The following is a 23,271-nucleotide window of genomic DNA, read 5'->3' as shown; positions in this document are numbered from 1 at the left end:
TATTCAGATGAAAGGCACTATAAAAATGTAGGCAACGAGATGTTTCAAAGTGCGAGATGTTACATTCAGACGGCACGCTGTTTACTGCTAGACCATGGGCGTAAACATAGCGTAGCAACTTGAACAGACAACAAGGCTTCCTCCAGGAACTGCCATAGTCTACAGTGTTGCCAGACTGTGCAGACAGCTGGACTTAGCAAATTATCAACGTGGTCAGTTTATTTGTCCCTTGTCGCGATCTGCGCGGACTTAGAATCTGCGGCATCCAGCCCTTGGAAGTTTTTATGTCAAAGAATGTACACAATAAACTACAGATTGATCAGTCCCTAGAAAAGTTTCTGGCTGATAACATAAAAAGTACAATCAGAGTGTTAGACCTCCTCTAAGAAAGTGGATTGTATAACAAGATTTAATCTCATACCATGAAAATGACTCTTTCCCTGACCTGACAGAAGAGAAAAAATTATTACCAATGTAATGGGGGAGGAGTGGAGAGCACACCTTCTGACAAGGCTTGTGTAATGAACAGGGCCTACAGCCAAGCTCTTCCTTTCTTTGATATGCCTACGTTTTGTGTGTTAGCAACATCTTTTAACGATATATTTAATAAATATACCATTAACGCCATGTCGCACAGTTTTTCTCTAACACTCACAACTACTTGAAACTATCAAGAATGAGTTCTGCCTGAGTTTTGCATTGATCTGAAACTTCTTGGCAGAGTAAAACTGTTCATCAGACTGGGATTTTAACATGGGACCTTTGCCTTGTTATGGCAAGTGGTCTACCAGCTGAGCTATCCAAGCACAATTCATGATCCATCCCCATAGTTTTACTTCTGCCAGTGCCACATCCCCTATCTTCCATACTTCACCGAAATTCTATTCCACACTTTGTGTGACTAACATTCTGGAAAAAAGGATTCCAGGAATGCTAGTCCGGCAAGGTGTACAGAAGAATGTCTGTGAAGTTTGGAAGGTAGGAGACAAGATATTGGTGGAGGTAAAACTGTGAGGACAGGTGAGTTGTGCTGGGATTGCTCAATTGGTAGAGCACTTGCCCGTGAAAGACAAAGGTCTTAGATTTGAGCTCCGGATGGACAAACAACTGTAATTTTCCAAGAAGCTACTTTAAACAATCTCTTACACAATATTTTAGTTTCGAATGGTTGTCCAAGAGAATAGACTAAAAACAAAAAGGTTGAGGCCCTTTAAAAGCACATTCATAATCATTATGTAATGACACTGTTTGACATCGGCTTACAAGGTGGGCTCAGAGAGAGTGCCTTTATGCTCATTTTGACCCTGAAGCACTCCTTAGTTTTACCTTTATTGATTTTTCTTATTTTATTACTATGATCAACTCTCCCTATCTAGGTTGACAAATGTAGTGTACTAGGCAGTCTCTCCAGTAGACCTGTTCCATCTTCTAATAAAACACAGTCCTTGATTCTCTTTCCCCTCAACAAGATCTGTGTAATAGTTCCAATGTAAGTTGTTTGTAATTGAGGTATTCTGTGGAACAATGACATAACTGAAATGTATTGAGGTTACAGAGAATTAGACATTTTAGATAGGTTTTTTATTCATTTTAAACTCTGGAACACGGACTAAATTTCAGTCAAATATTCGTGAAATGAAATGTTATGGTTTCAGAATACGTGATGGGATAGTGTAATCTGTAAGAACTACTGACTGATTTGGATTTCAGTTAAGTCATTGTTCCAAAGAATGCTGCAGTTGTAATTCCCATTATTTAGTTTAATTGCCAGCCTTTAGATTTGTGTGGTTTATTGTGTAACCAAAATTTAATGGATTTCTTTTAATATTCATGCTTGTGACCTCACACTTTCTGTTGTTTAAAATCAGTTGCCACTTTTTGCACCATGCAGGTATCTCGTCTAAATTGTTTTGCTGATGGTTTTGATCTTTTGATGACTTTACTGGATCATAAAATGACAGCATCATCTCCAAACTGTCCAAGAGGGCTGCTCAGATTGTCTCCTAAATTGACAGGAAATCATGATACTTCATGGGGAGTCCAAGGTGCTCATCATCTTCATGAACTTCTTCAGAATGCTTGTTGTTGTTGTTGTTGTTGTTGTTGTGGTCTTCAGTCCTGAGACTGGTTTGATGCAGCTCTCCATGCTACTCTATCCTGTGCAAGCTTCTTCATCTCCCAGTACCTACTGCAACCTACATCCTTCTGAATCTGCTTAGTGTATTCATCTCTTGGTCTCCCCCTACGATTTTCACCCTCCACGCTGCCCTCCAATACTAAATTGGTGATCCCTTGATGCCTCAGAACATGTCCTACCAACCGATCCCTTCTTCTGATCAAGTTGTGCCACAAACTTCTCTTCTCCCCAATCCTATTCAATACTTCCTCATTAGTTATGTGATCTACCCATCTAATCGTCAGCATTCTTCTGTAGCACCACATTTCAAAAGCTTCTATTCTCTTCTTGTCCAAACTATTTACTGTCCATGTTTCACTTCCATACATGGCTACACTCCATACAAATACTTTCAGAAATGACTTCCTGACACTTAAATCTATACTCGATGTTAACAAATTTCTCTTCTTCAGAAACGCTTTCCTTGCCATTGCCAGTCTACATTTAATATCCTCTCTACTTCGACCATCATCAGTTATTTTGCTCCCCAAATAGCAAAACTCCTTTACTACTTTAAGTGTCTCATTTTCTAATCTAATTCCCTCAGCATCACCCGATTTAATTCTACTACATTCCATTATCCTCATTTTGCTTTTGTTGATGTTCATCTTATATCCTCCCTTCAAGACACCATCCATTCCGTTCAACTGCTCTTCCAAGTCCTTTGCTGTCTCTGACAGAATTACAATGTCATCGGCGAACCTCAAAGTTTTTATTTCTTCTCCATGGATTTTAATACCTACTCCAAATTTTTCTTTTGTTTCCTTTACTGCTTGCTCAATATACAGATTGAATAACATCGGGGAGAGGCTACAACCCTGTCTTACTCCCTTCCCAACCACTGCTTCCCTTTCATGTCCCTCGACTCTTATAACTGCCATCTGGTTTCTGTACAAATTGTATATAGCCTTTCGCTCCCTGTATTTTACCCCTGCCACCTTTAGAATTTGAAATAGAGTATTCCAGTCAACATTGTCAAAAGCTTTCTCTAAGTCTACAAATGCTAGAAACGTAGGTTTGCCTTTCCTTAATCTTTCTTCTAAGATTAGTCGTAAGGTCAGTATTGCCTCACGTGTTCCAGTATTTCTACGGAATCCAAACTGATCTTTCCCGAGGTCGGCTTCTACTAGTTTTTCCATTCGTCTGTAAAGAATTCGTGTTAGTACTTTGCAGCTGTGGTTTATTAAACTGATTGTCCGGTAATTTTCACATCTGTCAACACCTGCTTTCTTTGGGATTGGAATTATTATATTCTTCTTGAAGTCTGAGGGTATTTCGCCTGTTTCATACATCTTGCTCACCAGATGGTAGAGTTTTGTCAGGACTGGCTCTCCCAAGGCTGTCAGTAGTTCTAATGGAATGTTGTCTACTCCGGGGGCCTTTTTTCGACTCAGGTCTTTCAGTGCTCTGTCAAACTCTTCACGCAGTATCGTATCTCCCATTTCATCTTCCTCTACATCCTCTTCCGTTTCCATAATATTGTCCTCAAGTGCATCGCCCTTGTATAGACCCTCTATATACTCCTTCCACCTTTCTGCTTTCCTTTCTTTGCTTAGAACTGGGTTTCCATCTGAGCTCTTGATGTTCATACAAGTGGTTCTCTTATCTCCAAAGGTCTCTTTAATTTTCCTGTAGGCAGTATCTATCTTCCCCTAGTGAGATAAGCCTCTACATCCTTACATTTGTCCTCTAGCCATCCCTGCTTAGCCATTTTGCACTTCCTGTCGATCTCATTTTTGAGACGTTTGTATTCCTTTTTGCCTGCTTCATTTACTGCATTTTTATATTTTCTCCTTTCATCAATTAAATTCAATATTTCTTCTGTTACCCAAGGATTTCTACTAGCCCTCGTCTTTTTACCTACTTGATCCTCTGCTGCCTTCACTACTTCACCCCTCAAAGCTACCCATTCTTCTTCTACTGTATTTCTTTCCCCCATTCCTGTCAATTGTTCCCTTATGCTCTCCCTGAAACTCTGTACAACCTCCGGTTCTTTCAGTTTATCCAGGTCCCATCTCCTTAAATTCCCACCTTTTTGCAGTTTCTTCAGTTTTAATGTACAGGTCATAACCAATAGATTGTGGTCAGAGTCCACATCTGCCCCTGGAAATGTCTTACAATTTAAAACCTGGTTCCTAAATCTCTGTCTTACCATTATATAATCTATCTGATACCTTTTAGTATCTCCAGGGTTCTTCCATGTATGCAACCTTCTATCATGATTCTTAAACCAAGTGTTAGCTATGATTAAGTTGTGCTCTGTGCAAAATTCTACTAGGCGGCTTCCTCTTTCATTTCTTAGCCCCAATCCATATTCACCTACTACGTTTCCTTCTCTCCCTTTTCCTACACTCGAATTCCAGTCACCCATGACTATTAAATTTTCGTCTCCCTTCACTATCTGAATAATTTCTTTTATTTCATCATACATTTCTTCAATTTCTTCGTCATCTGCAGAGCTAGTTGGCATATAAACTTGTACTACTGTAGTAGGTGTGGGCTTCGTATCTATCTTGGCCACAATAATGCGTTCACTATGCTGTTTGTAGTAGCTTACCCGCATTCCTATTTTCCTATTCATTATTAAACCTACTCCTGCATTACCCCTATTTGACTTTGTGTTTATAACCCTGTAGTAACCTGACCAGAAGTCTTGTTCCTCCTGCCACCGAACTTCACTAATTCCCACTATATCTAACTTTAACCTATCCATTTCCCTTTTTAAATTTTCTAACCTACCTGCCCGATTAAGGGATCTGACATTCCACGCTCCGATCCGTAGAACGCCAGTTTTCTTTCTCCCGATAACGACATCCTCTTGAGTAGTCCCCGCCCGGAGATCCGAATGGGGGACTATTTTACCTCCGGAATATTTTACCCAAGAGGACGCAATCATCATTTAATCATACAGTAAAGCTACATGCACTTGGGAAAAATTACGGCCGTAGTTTCCCCTTGCTTTCAGCCGTTCGCAGTACCAGCACAGCAAGGCCGTTTTGGTTATTGTTACAAGGCCAGATCAGTCAATCATCCAGACTGTTGCCCTTGCAACTACTGAAAAGGCTGCTGCCCCTCTTCAGGAACCACACGTTTGTCTGGCCTCTCAACAGATACCCCTCCGTTGTGGTTGTACCTACGGTACGGCTATCTGTATCGCTGAGGCACGCTAGCCTCCCCACCAACGGCAAGGTCCATGGTTCATGGGGAGGCCAGAATGCTTATGCCATTCAAAAAGCATTAGTTTACTCATAACTGGACTCACAAACAGCAATATTTAACATTTATAAAACATTACTGTAATTTTTCTGTTCTTATAACAAACCATAATACAAAATCTGTGATCCATTTTTTATTGAATAAATTATGTGAGCTGAACATGTTGCTGGGCACAGTTGATATTTGGTGATAAATAATATTTTTTGCAACCACGATTATATTTTCGTTTACTCAATGACCAGTTTCAACAGTATTTAGTTGTCATCTTCGGATCTTCTCAGAAATAATATTACAGTTCATGAATTAGGTACCAGAGGTATGCCCTGGAGTGCAAACGAGTTGGTCCATGGAACTCCTGGAGCTCGTAGCTATAACGACTCTGTGTACTGCAGAGGCTCAGAGTCATTTTAGATTTAGTGTGGTACAAGAGAGCCTGTACTCCTGCATTTTTTTAATACAGTATTTTATTTCATTTTAAATGATAATCACTCTGTGTAGCTGCTTTCATAGAGGGTTACAAACAGAGGGACACAATTTGCCACTCTGTTCTTTCCCTGCTCGTGTTATCAAGATCTTGTTACCTCAAGAATTCACTGTGTTTTATACTGAATTTTGTTCATTCTTGGGGGCAACAGAAGAGATTAGATGTGTTGTGACTGCTTTATTCCTCATCTGTTCAGACTCCTGAGTGCCCTCAACTCTTTACAACATTTGTACCCAACAGGTAAAGTAGTCCATAACATCCTTGATGGTCTTCTTCACCTATGAAGGCTAGGGCAGGAGGTGACTGTCTGTTAGGTGGTAGAGCACGTGGAGCACTACAACAGTGACAATCGTGATACCCCTAGAAGAGCGGGAAGGGGTCATACACTGAAAATCCACAGCATGGTCAAAGTAAGACCTATATTTTTCCAGTCATCTGTCTGTTATGTACACATTTCAAACAAAGCTTTAACTCCACATTCTAACACTTATAGATTACTGTGTTGGATGCAAAACATTGCATGCCAACCCATGTGATCTGTTTCTGAAGTTCCAGACATTTCTTCATTTATTTAATGTATTTATTTATAAACATTGACTCAAACTTACTAATTTTTATTCATATTTTTCTCAGACTATTGTTTCGTGTTTCTCACAGACATAATTGGTTTTGTTATATTTTGACATTCCAATTAGACTCTTGTTTTGCATATTTCATTTTTCCCATCATACGGTTACTTCTTTGATTGGCTTTGCTGCTGTTGTCCTGCTGTTTGTTGTTTCCCACTTGTGAATTCATTTACCAGTTGAAGAAGGAGTGATTTCTGCTTCTGATTATTTGGTTGTAAGTGATACATGCATGCAACCGCTGTCTTCTGTAAGCAACAGTTGAGTATTTATGAGTCATTTGATCAATGATGTCCACATCATACTTCGTGGTGTTATAGAAGATAACATTTTCTTCCTTTCCTCTTCACTCACTTGTACTTTAGAATGTAGTGTGCTGAGAGTAGACACCTTCCCCTTCCCCTTCCCGTTCCCTTTGTATACTGTCGGGGTCATTATGGCTTATCAGTCTCTTCCATAAAGATGGAGGAGCGTAAGTCAGAACTGTTGTTCTTCATGTGGTTGTGAATTTGTAGGCAGTTTGTTGATCATTGTTCCCACAAACAACGTTTTCTTTCTTTGAAATTTCTTCTTTGTTGAAGGAATGTGAAGAAGTTGTCTGTTGTCATGTTCTGTTCACAATTTAGTAATAGCACCTGTGGTGAAGAACGACATATCCTCCCAGTGGCTAGTTGTCAGATTGGTCGTCCTTACCAAGGTACAGGAAGGCATTGCAAATGTTCTTTGATGCCTGCAGCCATCCACACCTTCACCACAAAACACCTATGAAGTGTGTGATAGCAGTATATTACTTCTAGTTCCTGCAACAACATGGTCCACATGGCGTCTTGCATTTCATTCTGAGTGTTTTTTAATACACAGCATAGAATGTCTAAAATAAGTCAGAAGGCACTGATGATGAAGTCATCTACTCAATGGCAAGCATATGCAGTGGCCACTTCTCTCTTTGTAAGGACATTCAAAGCAGCCCGTCTTCCAGGTGATGGCACATTAAAGACCTACCATTTTGTTCCAATCTGTAGCATCCAACTTCACTGTTGTGCCAGTTGATTCCTGAGGTAATGGATGAAAACTGAAATGGAGAGACATGTAATGACAGAAACTCCTTCTCTGCCTGTCTTCATTTTCTTGGTATTTGGCGGAAAATCACCATCTGAATCTGATCAAGAAGTTTCTGATTCAGTATCTTAGTTCTTGACAATATTGAAAACATCATACTTAGTAAGACCATGATGATGTGACATCTGGTGTGCTAACAAAAGGCTGACAGCATATAAAAGCTTATTGCTCTCTGCTGCCTTCAGGTGTGTATTGTGCTACTCTCCTCTGTACTTACTTGGGCCCTGGTCTCATCCTGATTGGGCTGTAGTTGCATTGCCAGGTTTACAGCTCAGCAGCACTTTATGCTTTGAGGTTGTCAGATCCAGTCAGTCATTGTGGAGTAAGATTGGCCACCTGGTGTCTTCTGCACTAGTCCCGTAGACAGTCTTCTTGCCAAAGCAGGTTTCTTCCCTCTTCAGTACCAACTTGTGCTCGTATATGCAGTCACCATCTGACGGTTTCCTAATTATCTAACTTACCAAATTCTTTTTGCATTCAAGGGCATTGACCTCCTGCCACCCACCATTTGGTGGTATTACCAATATTACCAGTTTGAAAGTGCCTTGAGGCCCTATGCCAAGACCTCCACTTAACCACCTTAGAATGTGCTCCCCGTATTTCCCAGACGTCATTCCCTGGTTTAGTACCCAGACCACCTATCAGGAGTAATCTATTACAAGGATCTAAAGTTTGTTGTCCTCATGACCTTTTGACACCTGTTTCTCTTAGTTCGTCAAGAGTATCAGGAGGTTATGGTCAATCACACTGACAACTCTAAAACCAGAGTAGGATGGGATGTACTTTTACATCATCTGTCAGTCAGGAACAATATTTGTTTCTGGGGACATTTAGTGTTTTTACAGTGGAGCTGATAGCCATTAACACAGCCCTATGTCTTATTAAACAGGCTCCCTTAACTGCATTTTAATTTGTAGTGACTCATTTCTGTTTCTGGTGTTATATTTGTGAATGTCGTCAAACTGATTTACTGTTGACAACAAATTTCATAAGGCAATAAACATACTGTGAGGTTGCTGCCAGTATGACCAAGTGTTTAAATAGCTGTGTACAAGATAATCTATAATGGGACCACATATTACACTTATTACCTGCTTCTTTGCAAAAAAAACATTTTTTCCCTCAATGACAAGTTACTCCAGAATATGATGCCATAAGACATTATTGAATGAAAATGGAAACATAATTCAACTTCTTGGCATATTCATCTCCAAAATGTGGTATTATCCATAATGCAAATGTTGCAGACATTAGACATTTAAGATTATTTGTAACTTGTTGCTTCCAGTTCAGTTTCTTATCAATATAAACCCCTAATAATTTAGAATATTCTGTTTCATTCAGAGATTTGCACTTGTTAATTATTTTTAATGGTATGGTCACACGTTGTACAGAACTGAACTGCGCTTATTGTGTTGTATTTAAATTCAGTGACAGTCCATTTGCACAGGACCAGTTATCACTTTTCAAGAAAATACTATTTACATTTTCAGGTGGTGAAGTTACTCCCGTAGTCTTCATTATAGTATTTGCATAGTCATCATTATAGTATTTGCATGAGCACTATTTCATCTTATTGGATATATGATGGAAGAGCTCAAGGGTCATTAACACTAGAAGTTCTGTGGACCTGTAATTTATTTCTGCTGCCGCCTTGTAAAGCTAGATGCAACAGCAGTTGATCTGAATTGTGTGCACTCTGACTTTGCGCATGTGCTATCCAAAACAGCCACCAAGTCTGAGCATGCACAAATCAAATCAGCTACCACTGCTTCTAATATTTCTAGGCAGCAGCATAAATGTAGTACATGTACACTGGTCTTTTGATAAGTTTGTGGCTTTGAGTTGCTCAAAGATTACAATTTCCAATCTGTGCCAATGTGTGCTTGTTGTGTATTTATCACAGAATGAAAGAAGTTGCTTGGTGTCCTTTTGCTGTCTAAGAAATACACACACACACACACACACACACACACACACACACACACACACACACACACACACACACAAACAAACGAGAAGTTTAACAAAAGAGGGTATATTATATGTATAAAATACTGCACACTGGCTGAAGACCCTGACTGTCAAGTAAGAGAACTTCAGTTTGTAATAATTTACCGTGTTCTCATTAGAAAAATTGAGAAAAATTACAGTTTGCTATTTTTAAGAGTATTTATGAATCAAATTTGAATTACTTTTCGCATTGTGTTAACTTGGTTCCTCTTGTTTTCTAGAGAAACTGTGTGCCGAGGGATAAGCTGCACGCAGCTACCAGTTTATTTAAGATTGTTGCTCCACTCATTCAAGAGAAATCTGAAGAATATGCGTGCCTGTCGCTATATGGACAAGCAGAACGGACACTTTTGACAAGTTCTGCTCTCTTGGCTTACGTGAAAGAGAAGGGATATTTTTATGTAAGTATAACACTTATTTGGCGATGACAATGTATTGATATCAGCAGTCACTTGAGGACCAAGATTTTGTTGTGTTAGTTGCTTTGCATTCTTCTCTGCAATGCTGGGGCAGTGTAACTAGCATTGACAACATACACCTCAGGTTTTTATGTAATGATGCACAGACAGAAAATTTGTCACTCCCAGAAGACATCAAGCTAATACCATGTAACACCATCTCTAACCTTGATAATGGGTACAAGTCAGTTAAGAAAAGACTCCACTAGTTTTTTCAGATGTTTTCTATAGCATTAAGTTTGGATGAAGGAAAGACTCCACCAGTTTGTTCAGATGTTTTCTGTAGCATTAAGATTGGATGATTTAGTATGCCAGACGAGCTATGATAGGTTACCTGAGAGTTTGTAGAACTAGGAATGTGTGCATGTAGCTCTGTGAACACAGTTGTTGTCATCTTGGAAGACAGAAGTATCCACAGCATACTCATCATGAAGATGTAGGAAAAAGGGCAACATTTAAATAAACATCCTACTTCATGTTCATAGTCACCTGAAAGAGTGGGCCTTAGTCACAATAACCACCTGAACTACACCCCACATACACTGTGGCTTAAAAGCCACATTGGGCTGTTAGTGCACTCAGTATCTCACATGATTTGAAAAGAGGTGAAATTGTGATTTGTCAGACTACATTATTTGCCTCAAATCTTCTGTTGTCCAGTTTCTGTGCAGTTTGGTGATTGCAGCTTTATGAGCAGCTGTGAGCAATGCTCTTGAATAGATATTGCACTTGTTTGGCAACTGGTATACTTTGCCTGCTTAGTGTAAATGCATAGATACGTTTCCAGTGTGTTAATTTTGTGTGTATTACAAATTTGTGTGGGGGCCTCAAGTGTACCTGCAGTCATATACTTTTTTTCTATGAGCATAGTTCACATTTAAAGTGGTCAACAAATTGATTTACCAGAGAAATGGTAATTGATGATAATTTATACAGACGTAGAAATCATTTGTAAGTTTAAACTACTCTAATGTCTGTAAGTTAAAGGATTTTATATATCTCTGAATTAAAATGAAATATGGTGATAATTTGAACACTGTAATGTGTGTTGGCAACAGTGCAACATCTACACAGTGATAGATACAGATACAATATACGCCAGTAGACTATCCGTTGCACTTAATGCGTGTTCTACTCACACACTGATGGTATTCAGAATGTCAATAAAATTTGCAATGCCCACTCATCGATATTTTTCCCTTTTTCACAGTAAAATTTGATTAATTTAAAGTAACTATATAACTTTAGGACAACTTTCATTCTCTGCTGAAAAAGTGAAATCTCTTGCAAGAACTGTGATTTGAACCCACACACACTGTGATATAAATGCAGGCTGTTTATCACTTGTTCACCAGCCCAGTTAGCAAGTATTTGCCCCATTATGCACATATTAATGAATTACAATCACTACTTCCTGGAAACTATTAGTTTGTGGACTTGATATGTGTAAATAAAATTTCCTGTTTCTTTTTCCCCCATAATGATACAAAGTAGTTGAAAACAAATTGTGCTTCATGACTTTTAATCTTAATTTTTTTTAGACAAAAGTGTAGTGATGTATATTCTTTCACAGTAGTTGCTATTGAGTCCCCCCCCCCCCCCCCCCCCACCACTAATATGCCAAAGTTCATCAAAGGCAGTGGGACACAGGTTCTGGCTTCTTGGGAAATCGTAACTTAAAATTCCATGGAGATGATATAATGAGATTGATGTTGAATGGAAAGACAAAAGTTGTTATACATGAATAGGTGTCTGTTAAGAAGTATCTGATCTCTGATGAGCACTGTTCGTCAGTATTCTGCACCAGTGTGTACAGATGTGTTTCTCGGAGGATGAGAGTTTTTGTGTCCATATAGAAAAGATTGCTTTTACTGTTGTTAAAGTGTAAACTATTTGGGGGGGGGGGGGGTGATGCTTTGTGGTACACCATCATCACACCACTCTCTCGTTCCCCCATGGGACTCTCAACTCTTTTGTGAATGCATTTGTTGAGAGCATTGGACCTCAAGCCATTGCAGTACTTCATCTGTTTTTGTGCTGCAATTCTACATGCTGACTATTTTCTTCTCAGATTTATTCTCTAGTACAGATTACTAGCTGTAAACCCAGTTAATTCGTAGGGTGTCAGTTGTGACTTTTCCTGCCCAGTTCCTTTTATTTTACACCACATATTTCACTTAATTTAAATTAGACCACAAATATGAATTTGATCTCCACCTTTTCAAAATTTTTGCAAATTGCTTGGGCAGTGTGGGGATGGTCACACTTTAAACAGCATGGTAACCAATCCATGAGGCAGGTTATTAGGTACCCATATGGTGGTAGCCCCATGACCATGCAGGGATCACACTATGATGCCCAAGATGTTAGCTCCCCATACATGCTGAGGAGTAGTGCCTGTTTGTCTGGGATTCTGGTCACTGGGCATCATGCTAGGTGACCTTTGCTATGTGTGCAGCACCATGAGGAGAGCCCTAGTTTGGAGTAAGCATTGGCATGGCATATATTTGATGTTATGAAATTACTAAAGTTATCAGCCAGTGACCATAAGGCTCCATCAGTCTCTTCAGACAGACCAATATTCAGAGCAGATAGTTATGACCCTTGGCCATGCCATGGAAGGAAAACAAAACTAAGCAACTTGCAGACACTGACTCCCTCAACTCCTGGTTTATACTCAAACAGATAAAGAAGGGCCTTTCTTTCCACTATGTGAATATTCTTTCTGGAGAATACTGAAAATGTATTTGGGAAACACTCTTCCTGTAGTAAATTATGAAGTGGCTCCATCTTAATAAACACTTTAAGGTCCAGGCACTTATAAAAAATTCAGACCCAGAAAACAAGCAGACAATATGAGAAGCACACCAGTACTAGAGTGTCAAAACCAGATGTACCCGGAGACGACAAAACCAGGAGAAAATGAAGGGATAAAAAACATGAAGATAATGTTATGGAATGTAGAAGGACTGAAAAACGCAGCATGCATAGCTCCAACAGACTTTCTAGAAGGTTATGATGTAGCAATATTCACAGAAACTTTTCTCACAGATCATTGGCAACACCCTAAATTCTATAACATAAATATGCTGGCAAAGCAAGGAGAAAGGGGGCGACCCCAAGGGGGAATAACAGTCCTACTGAAACCGTGGATAACACCAATTATAGCGACAACAGAACTAAATCACTCCATTCTAATAGAAGTAAAACACATCACAATATTAGCAACCTACTTCCAGCCAAGCGAATCAGCCATAGACATAATCGATGAACTGGGCCAACAAATAAGACGGAGCAAGAAAGAAATCCCTTTACTTATCGCAGGGGATTTAAACTGTCGGTTGGATGTACAGAATCACAAAACAAAATTAGTAATCGAATCGCTACAAGAAGAAGGCCTCATCCTGCTAAACGACACAAACGTCCCTACGTACTTCTGCCATAATGGCAAAAGTGCTATTGATATCGCCCTCATAAGAGGAAACATAAAAGGGGACATAAGCCCACTTTGGAATGCAAACCACACACCTATAAGAAAACACATCCCAATGAACATAGTCATACAAAGTGATTGGAAGGCAAGAGAGAACCAAGAGAAGAGACTGCTCTCAAAGAGACTGGATCCAAGGAAAGTGGAAGAATACCAAGACCAGATAGAACAAATTGAGTCCTTAATCGATAACTCAAAAGTAGAGGGGGCAGCACTTGAACTGGAGAAACTCTTAAAGCAAGCAAGTACCCCCAGGAAAGTGAGAAGAGCTAAACCATGGTTCGATCAAGAGTGTTACCAGCAAAGAAAAGAAGTACTCCAAGCCTTACACCGACTAAAAACGGACACAGATAATCACTCACTACTACAAACATATGCTGAGAAAAGAAGATCCTACAAAACACTAACAAGGGAGAAGAGAACGGCACACAGGGAAGAAGAGGGAAGAAGACTAGCTGAAGAAGCCAGGAGAGACCCATTCATTGCAATCCGCCCCCGAAAGCAGGCACAGTCACACTATATAAGCATGGAAGAATGGACGAGACATTTCAAAGACATTCTCAACAAAGATTGTAGAGAAGGAGCACAGGTAGCAAGTCAAGAGCTCACACCGCAAGAGATGGCAGCCTGGTCCCCACTCACTCCGAATGAGGTCCGAAACATTGAATCAACAAAAAGGAAGAAAGCAGCAGGACCGGACATGCTTTACAACGAATACCTTAAAGACACAGCCCATCTGCTAGCACCAACCTGGACAAAACTTTATAACAAATGCATTGAAACAGCAAAAATCCCAGGACAGTGGAGAAAATCAATAGTAAGGGTAATGTACAAAGGGAAGGGCGACCCAAAGGACACAAACAAATACAGAGGAATAGCCTTGGAAAACAACCCTTTTAAGGTATTCACAAAACTAATCACAGGAAGAATAAGACACACTTTGGAAGACCACCTCCCAGAATCTCAATTCGGGTTCAGGGAAAAAAGATCCACTATCACAGCAGTGGAGCTGCTTTTAAAAAACATATGGGAAACCATCGATAAGAAGCAAAAATATTATGCTGTATTCATAGACTTCACAAAGGCCTTCGATCTCCTCGACCGATCATTAGTAAAAAGGATGCTCGACGAAACTCTGGGAAGAGACAGCGTCTGGACGAGGATTATAAACTCCATAAATGAATGGAATGAGATAAGGATCTCGGACAACCTCGACCTGTCTGAACCAATAAGGCAAACAAACGGAGTACTCCAAGGAGACCCACTAAGCCCGCTCCTGTTCATTCTGGCAGCAAAGGACATTATGGAAATCGCTCATGACGAAGATGTCGAAGCATATGCCTACGCGGACGACATCGTGATAGGCTCAAAAAACTTAAAGAAACTACAGGAGACTATAGAAGACGTGGAAAAATGGTGTAGAAAACACAAGTTTGTAATCAACACCGACAAAACGGAAATGATGGTATTCAGACCAGGTGGGCAAATCCCAAAAACGACAAGAATTGCACTACAAGGAAAGGATATATCTATCACAAAAGATTAGAAATATCTAGGGATAACACTCCAGCCGTCCGCAAAGTGCTTCACTAAACATACAACAGAGAAAGCGACGCAGGCCATCAGAGCGATAAACGAAATAAGTTCCATCAGAACACTAAATCTAGACACAGCTATGGCACTCTTCAAATCAAAAATAATACCGATACTGGCTTATGGGATAGAAATCATATGGATACACCTAAATGAAAAGAACTTAGAAACATTGGAAAGAGTAAAAGCAACCTATATCAAAAGAGCATTAGGGGTAGCAAAAACCACAAGATCAAGATTAGTCTACCTTCTCGCCCGAGAATCTTTCCTCATCGAGGATCTAAGGACAATGTTCTTACTTCCCAACACATCAGCATCGGAGAACCTACTAAGATCACTACTCAAGAAAAGAGAGGAAGTACCAACGGAATTCTATGGATCCGGGGCCATGATCGACCGCACTTGGACAGCAGCAAATTTTGAGATGAGACACGTACTTACAAGACTCTCAGTACACGGATTCCACCAGGAAATTTGTGCAAATACAGCATACCACGAACCGTCAAACCTTTGCAAGTGTACACTATGTGGGCAGTCTTGTGAGAGATACCATATAGTAACATGCAACAAGAGGACCAGATCAATTAGAGACTGTGCAATAAATGGTTCCAATGATAATCTGTTATAATACCTGCACTGAATGTAATCTACTAAGAATTATGCAGACACTCAATACATCCTTGTAATTCACTCTCAAATGATTGTAATCTAATGTAAAACTATAATGGCTATTCTGCTGCAATAAATCGTTTATAAAAACAAGCCATTTATGTTGTCATTTAAAATGTTACTGGAATGTTTGTGTTTGAGTTGTCTTAAAAGGCAATACACACTAAAAAAGACAAAACTTCAAGGTGTATTTTCATACTTATTTTAGTTATTTGTTGTATTAAAATTTTTAGAGTCATGATGGTAAAAAGTATATGATTAAAAAAGTGTGAGGTGAGTTATTGAGCAGTTTCACAAGTAATTGGCTTTTGGATGAAAAAATCTGTAGTTTTCTGGCATGCAAGGAGATATATTGCATTCAGACCAATACCAGATTGTTTCTTACGTGTTTGTTTTGCCAGTGGTCTCCTCTTTTCCAATCAAATCTTGGAAATCCACGTTGGATGCTGCTTCATCATGAGAGTCATTTGTAAAAAAGATGAGATTAAGACAAGTAAAACAAAAATGAACTGTAATCACAGCAGCAGTATCTGTAGCAACAATACTAGTGATGAAAAATTGTAGCAGAATGCACGTTACTTGAATATGAATCTTCTTCAGTCTGTTTCCACTGAGATTTTCTCCCTACGGCCCAAAATCATTTAATTATTCCTACTGAGCTTCCAAAATTTCATGGTTACGCAACAAATGTGACATATTTGCAGCATAATTACAGCAAACAGCAAAACCTGATGAATACACGCACGAAACTTATGACAGTGTGAATGCACATTGGCTTAGTTAGTTGCAACAGCAGTTCTTATGTACACTTCTGTTTCTTTCAGATTAATTCTAGAAATTGACAACAAAAAGTAGCACCTGTCAAAGGGCAGATACAGTGATGTCTCATATGAAATGCATGCAGTTTTCAAGTGATAGGTTGCTTATGCTTCGAGAAAATTACGGCCTGAGCTACAGTTGGGCATAGTCTTTTGAGCACAGCACTGTGGCCCAAGTAATACTTGGGCTTGGTCCCCAAAGTGCTAAAGTGGCAAATCCTACTCAGTCCTAGGCATTTTCTGTTGTAAACAACTTGGTGATGTACACCCCATAAGAACCTGAGCATGGTACATGAATTAATTTTTTCATCAAAATCTAGTGCTACAGATTGATGAAGAACTAGGCAGACAGTTGGAGACATTAGGGTTCCACTTTGCATGTCATATACATCGAAGCCTGCCGGGATGACAGGGTTGATGTTGGCAAATTCATCCTTGCTTCTGAGGGGTCCACATCCAGAGGAGGCCAAAATCGTGTTACTGCTGCAGTGTGGAGCCATATTTCCCACCCCTGATGCAGTGCCTTAAGTGCCAGTCCTGGCCACTTCACAAAAATTCATCATGTGCTATATCGGTTGAGGAAACGACCACTTTCTCCAATCTCCAAAGTGTGCTACCCTAATCAAGCAGCCCAAAATCCACATATGACTTCTCATATTTTGTATCTCTGAAAAAAAAAGTGATCATTTTGGCCAGTCTCAGTGATATCGACTTTCACCAGTATTCTGGCTAGGTCATCAGCAGTATGGTATCTCAGTATTGACATTTGGGATGCACAGAAGTGAACTTGATCCGGGGGCCGTAGGCTCTCCCATCTTTGGGAACCACTCCCCATACCCGACTTCATCATCTTGTGTATACTGGTGACAGGGCTGTTTTTCCAGAACCCCCTCCCAGAAATTCACAGATCAGGAACCCAACAAGTTGAAAGAGCCCCCCAACTTTGGGTTCCAAGGCTGCCTGCTCTTCTTCCATTGCTACACCCACAGATAAACCCTCACAAGAATCTTGACTGCAAAAAACTGTGAAAGAGAAAAAGAAGAAATCTTGTGGAAAGGCTACTTTTGGGACCCCCAAGGTACCACATACTCAAGCTGTTGGACCCCAAACCGATTTTTGGTGGTGATGATTCACCTCCAGCAGTGACATAGTGATATTGCGGTGTGACCCATCCTCTTCAGGCCTAACCAGGAGAGTCTCAATGTGAAACTCCAATGGAAATGCAGTTGATATTACTGACACTTGCCAGAACCACAATTAATTTACTCTTGTTTTGTGATCTGTGTTGCTCTCCAAGAAACACATTTCACTGTTGACCTTTCTCTGACTCTTAAAGGTCACCGTGCATTCATTCTGAACTGTACTGGCTGCGAGAGTGCATCTAGAGAAATCTGTACATAGGTTTGGTCATCAATGGGTGGATTCCCCTTAATACCATGATGGAATAGCGTTGTGCCTGCAAAAAAACACTGCAATCACCAATCATAATGTTTATTTACTTTCAGGCAGGGCACTTACTTTGCTTGAGATGCCTACTTCAGTCCACCAACTCTCCCACTGAATAAATGCTTCTCAGAGTTCTTGCCACTCCACATTTGTCAGTCTTGAACTCGCAACAACTTCCTCGTTAATCATCAGTAGACTTCAGTAGGCTGTGTAGTGCTTTTATATGTCGTAGGCTTAATTATGTCATAAAGACGTCACAAAGTCCTGGAACTTCCATATGCTACAAGAGAGTAACATCGATGTCTTTAAGTCTGAGGAACATTGGTAGCAATGCTAATTTCACTAGATGGTGGATGGCTCAGCTAATTTTCTGTTGTCTGCAGCATCAAGCATTAACTTCTATTCACCACCAAGGGTGTAGCCAGAATCTCGATTAAAGTTTTTGTTACAGATGATGATCTGAATGAATTCTGTGATGACAGAATCCCAATGAACAGAAGTATTGGATAATATTTACACTTTGGGACTGTGTTTGGCAACAGCAGATTTGTCAAAATATTGATATTCGATGTGGCATTGTTGCTCTCAGCAGTTTTATGGACTCATTTGTACAACTAATCAATTTAACTGCTACCTCATTCACAGGTATTATGTAAATTACACTAGCACCATGACCAAGGATGTTTTTTACTCAACGCAGCAAGTTTGTAATGTTCCTGGATGGTTTTAAAATGATTGGTTACTGTGTCCTATGGCTCTGCCTATTTAATTAGTTGTATCTCCAAAGAAAGGCAGGAATACTATGGGCTTATACCTTTCTGATGATTGGATATGTGTGTTTGTTTCTTAGAGATGGCTAACTTAAAATCTTAATGACTTTTACATAACATAATTCAGCAACTATATATGTAAGTTCCACACAGACTACTGAAATCTCCTGATCATGACAAGGGAATAAGTCATCAAAAGCTCAAGATTGAATACAAATCTGATAAGGCAAGAACTCTGTGAAGCATTTATTCAAGAATCTCCCTGTGAAAAACTGTGTTGCCATCTCTATCCCATTTTCCCTTACTTGGGGATTTCAGTGTGCTTCACCCCATATGGAGAAGTACCACTTCAGCTGGTTGGGGCCTTCAAATTGTCATGCTTCTTTCTGATCTTTATCTGTCTCCCCTCAATGACTGTACTCCTGCCAACTTCAGGGCTGCCTGTGGTATGTTTTTGGCTATCAGCCTTATACAGTCTCCTCCTCCAGTCTTAATGCTTTGCTACAATGGTCAGTACATGGTAATCTTTGTGACAGTGACCACTTTCTGATGATTCTGTCACTTCATTGTCCCTGCCTGATGGCCATATTACCACACTGATCTTTTTGAAGAGCCACCTGGCAGTTGTGTACCTTCGCCAGATTGCATCGATGAGGCTGTGGGAGACTTATCCAATATAATCATCTGGGCTGCTGGAACTGCTGTCCCCCTTTCTATGGACAAACACCCCTGCTGGCTGGTGCCGTAGCTGTCCAAAGATGCTAAAACAGTTATTCAGGATCATCAAAGGGCCCTACATAATCTTGAGCAACATTCTTTACGGATCACTCTTATCACTTTCAAGCAGCTCTGTACCAATGCTAGCTGTCTAGTTAAATGCAGTAAGAAAGAATGCTGGAAGCACTATGTCTCCTCTTTGGAAAATGTGCCTCTTCACTTCAGGTGCAGGCCAAACTCTGTAGTCTGCTGGGCACAAAAGATCAACAACTGTTTTGGGTCTCATCTTTCATGGCGGTATATCTACTTACGCATTGGATATTAACAAACACCTCGTGACCCACTTGCATTGCATCGGCATTCTCTTCTTACACAGCTACCTTTTGAACATAATATTTTTATGTTATGCTGTGTAAATTAGTATGTTGCATTTGTAATGCTGATGAATGTAGTCAATAAATGTTTGGTGACTTTTGTCAGGAATTTGTAATAATGCAGTATTATTAAAGTGGCATATACTTGAGTAAAACTGGGAAGCTTTACCTATGCAGTCTCATTAATGTAGATATAAGTGAGTTAATAATGTACTTGGAGTCTAATCAATGTGTTGCTCAGCCTCATGATACATGGTCTAGATTAGTCACATTTATAACATTAAAATTGGTGACACAAACTGTTAAATAAACTCATCCACACACTTTGTAGCACAAATTTGTAGTGGTGATAATAGGGATTTCTCTTTTCCTTTTGATATGAGCGTTACATCATACTTACTTTTTATGTTGTTAATTCCACATTTTAGTTGATAAACTTTCAAAATAATGTAAGAACACTTTCTCAGAAAATGTAAAACACTTAAGATTAATTTGTCTTCATGAGTTTAAGTGTGTTGATTATTTTATATTTCTGTACATACAATAACAGTAGCTTAATTTTCAGGACCAAGATGACATTAAGAATATGGATGTTCTCATATTATTCAATCGTCACTGGGGATATACACTAAACAGGACAGGTGGAGGAGAAGTTATGTATGTTTATACAATGAAAGCACCTGTTAAGTGCTATTTAATGTATCACCTCAGTTGGTTCGTGAATCGATTGGTCGAAGCTGCACTTTGTAAGTTGCACACATTTAATTACTTATTTGATTAATTGTAGATGAAGAAGGCTTTCAGCAAGGTAAAAGTAGGATTGATGTTTTCAAATCATCATAGCTAATCATAAAGTAACATTTATGAAATAATTAAGTTGTTTAACATTTCTGCACTTTGCATAAGAACTTCAATTTGTATGACTGTGTATTTGTATGTCTCACCTCTCACAAATCTAGTATGAAGTGCAAAATTGTAGCAAGTGACTTAAGTTATACAACACAATATAATTTTTCTATATTAAATGCTGATTGAGCACTGTGTAAATAATTCCATTAACATTTGACAACAGGCAATGCAGAAAAATTGCGTCACCATTTCCCTTTAAATTCTAAACTCAAGGTGGCAAGAAAGAAACATTCTTTGTTGAAGTTTTACACTGAGGTGACAAAAGCCATGAGATACCTACTAATAGTGTGTTGGACCTCATTTTGCCCAGCATAGTGCAGTAACTTGACATGGCATGGATTCAACAAGTCGTTAGAAGTCATCTTCAGAAATACACAACTGTCCAAAATTAAAGCAACAAACAGAAATTTGCAAGGTTGTGTATGGCATGTGACCACCTCTGATAACAATGCAGGCCTGACAATGATGAGCATGCTGAAATGATGTCATGTCTTGTGTTGAGGCAATAACACCCATACTTCCTGCAGAGCTGCTCGCAGTCGTGGAGAGTGGTTGGTGGATGCTGACGTGATGCAACCCATCTCCCTAGTGCATCCCAGGCATGTTGTATGGGATTCAAATTGGGAGGGTGATCAGGCCACGCCAAGCATACAATATCTTCTGTTTTCTAGAAAATGTCAACCATACGTGGTCTATGAGGTCAAGCATTATCATCTATCAGTATGAAGTCTGGGCCCACAGCACCTTGTGACAACTGCAGATGAGGTCCCAAGACCTCATCATGATACCAGCAGTTAAACCTTGCCAATTAATCCGTGCAATTTCATAACGAGTGGTTCGAATTGTAAACATAATCCCTGCGGATGCCATTAGGGATCCTCCTCGATATCAGTCTCTTTCCACAATGTTTGGGTCCCGGAATCGTGTTTCATGTTCCCTCCATATGCGAATCCATCGAGAATCACTCTCCAAACTATATCAGTACTCATGTCTGAAAACAACAGTGGCCCACTGTTTGACCATCCAGGTGCTATGTTGACGATTCCACTCTAGACGTTCCTTTGTGCAAAGACGTGTCAGAGGTAGACATACAGCAGGTCTCTGACAGTAGAGGCCACTCTACTTAAGCCTTCTGCACACTGTCTGCCATCATGGCCAGGGCTGCAGCGAGCTCACATGCCAGTTGCTGTGCAGTACTAAGGCAGTACTGTCATGCCCTTATAGCCAAATAACGGTCCTCTTTTCTGAAGTCACACTTGATAGGCCCCACCCTGTCCTGCACTTTGGGACACAGTTTCGATGTCTATAAACTGTTGCCACATCCAAGAAACAACAGAACGATCCAAAAAGCCATCTGGCCACATCAGTTTGCTACTGTCCTGCTTTCTTTCTTTCTATGGTTCTCCACCACAGAGGCTCTGGCAGTCGTCTTCTGTGTGTCATACAGCACCATCTGTGACTGTGTACTCAACGATTGTGGATATTGTGGCTCCCCTTCAAACACTACCTCGTTTCATAGGTGCCATGACTTCATTGTTGGCGTGGTTGTCAGTCGACCGGAATGCCGTCTTCTGTGCAGAACATGGTCACACAAACAACTGGTTGACAGTTTGTATGTTTATATCATGAATTAGACACAGAACGGGGAAGTTGTGGTTTGTTGCTCCTATTTTGGACACCAGTGTATTAAGCCATGCTGCCTCTATAGCCCTCTGTAACTGCGAAAGTATTGTTGGTTGAGGCTTTTGAGTACAAACTGATGTTTTAAATATGTCCCATAAATGTTCAATGGGATCTGGGTGTCCAGATCATTCACACAAACTGTCCAGAATGTTCTTCAAACCAGTCATGAACAGTTGTGACCTGGTGACATGGCACAGTGTTCCACTGTTGTTTGGAAACGTGAAGTCCATGAATGGCTGCAAATGGTCTCCAGGTGGTCTAACATAACCGTTTCATCAGTGATTGATTCAGATAGACCAGAGGACCCAGTCCATACCATGTAAACACAGTCCACACCATTATGAAGCCGCCAACCAGCTTGCGCAGTGCCTTGTTGACAGCTTGGGTCCAAGGCTTCATGGGGTCTGCGCCACACGTGAACCCTACCGTCAGCTCTTACCAACTCAAATTGGGACTCATCTGAGCAGGCCACAGTTTGCTAGTAGTCTACGGTCCAACCGAAACGGTCACAAGCCCAAGAGAGGTGCTGCAGACGATGTTGTCCTCTTAGCAAAGGCACTCACATCAGTCGTCTGCTGCCATAACCCATTATTGGCAAATTTTGCAGCACTGTCCTAATGAATACATTAGTCGTATGTCCGACATTGATTTCTGTGGTTATGTCACAAAGTGTTGCTTGTCTGTCAGCACTGACTACTCTAAGCAAATGC

At 40.1% G+C, this 23,271-nt stretch overlaps 1 protein-coding gene across 4 annotated transcripts in view; it reads left to right on the top strand.

The window, feature by feature from the left end:
- LOC126183804 (inner nuclear membrane protein Man1) overlaps window positions 1-23,271 on the top strand; it is a 364,252-nt gene that overhangs the window by 208,780 nt on the left and 132,201 nt on the right. For all 4 annotated transcript variants that reach the window (XR_007536817.1, XR_007536816.1, XM_049926053.1 and 1 more), the window contains exons 5-6: window positions 9,856-10,035; window positions 20,535-20,715. Coding sequence is in view for 2 of the 4 variants with exons in the window: in XM_049926053.1 (XP_049782010.1) it covers window positions 9,856-10,035; window positions 20,535-20,715 (361 nt within the window). In the remaining 2 variants the exon portion in view is untranslated. The remainder of the gene's footprint in view (window positions 1-9,855; window positions 10,036-20,534; window positions 20,716-23,271) is intronic.

Source organism: Schistocerca cancellata, chromosome 4, assembly GCF_023864275.1.
Source record: "Schistocerca cancellata isolate TAMUIC-IGC-003103 chromosome 4, iqSchCanc2.1, whole genome shotgun sequence".
NCBI classification, from domain to species: Eukaryota; Metazoa; Arthropoda; class Insecta; order Orthoptera; family Acrididae; genus Schistocerca; species Schistocerca cancellata.
The sequence above is the reverse complement of the archived record's forward strand: the minus strand, read 5'-3'. Positions and strand labels throughout refer to the sequence as shown.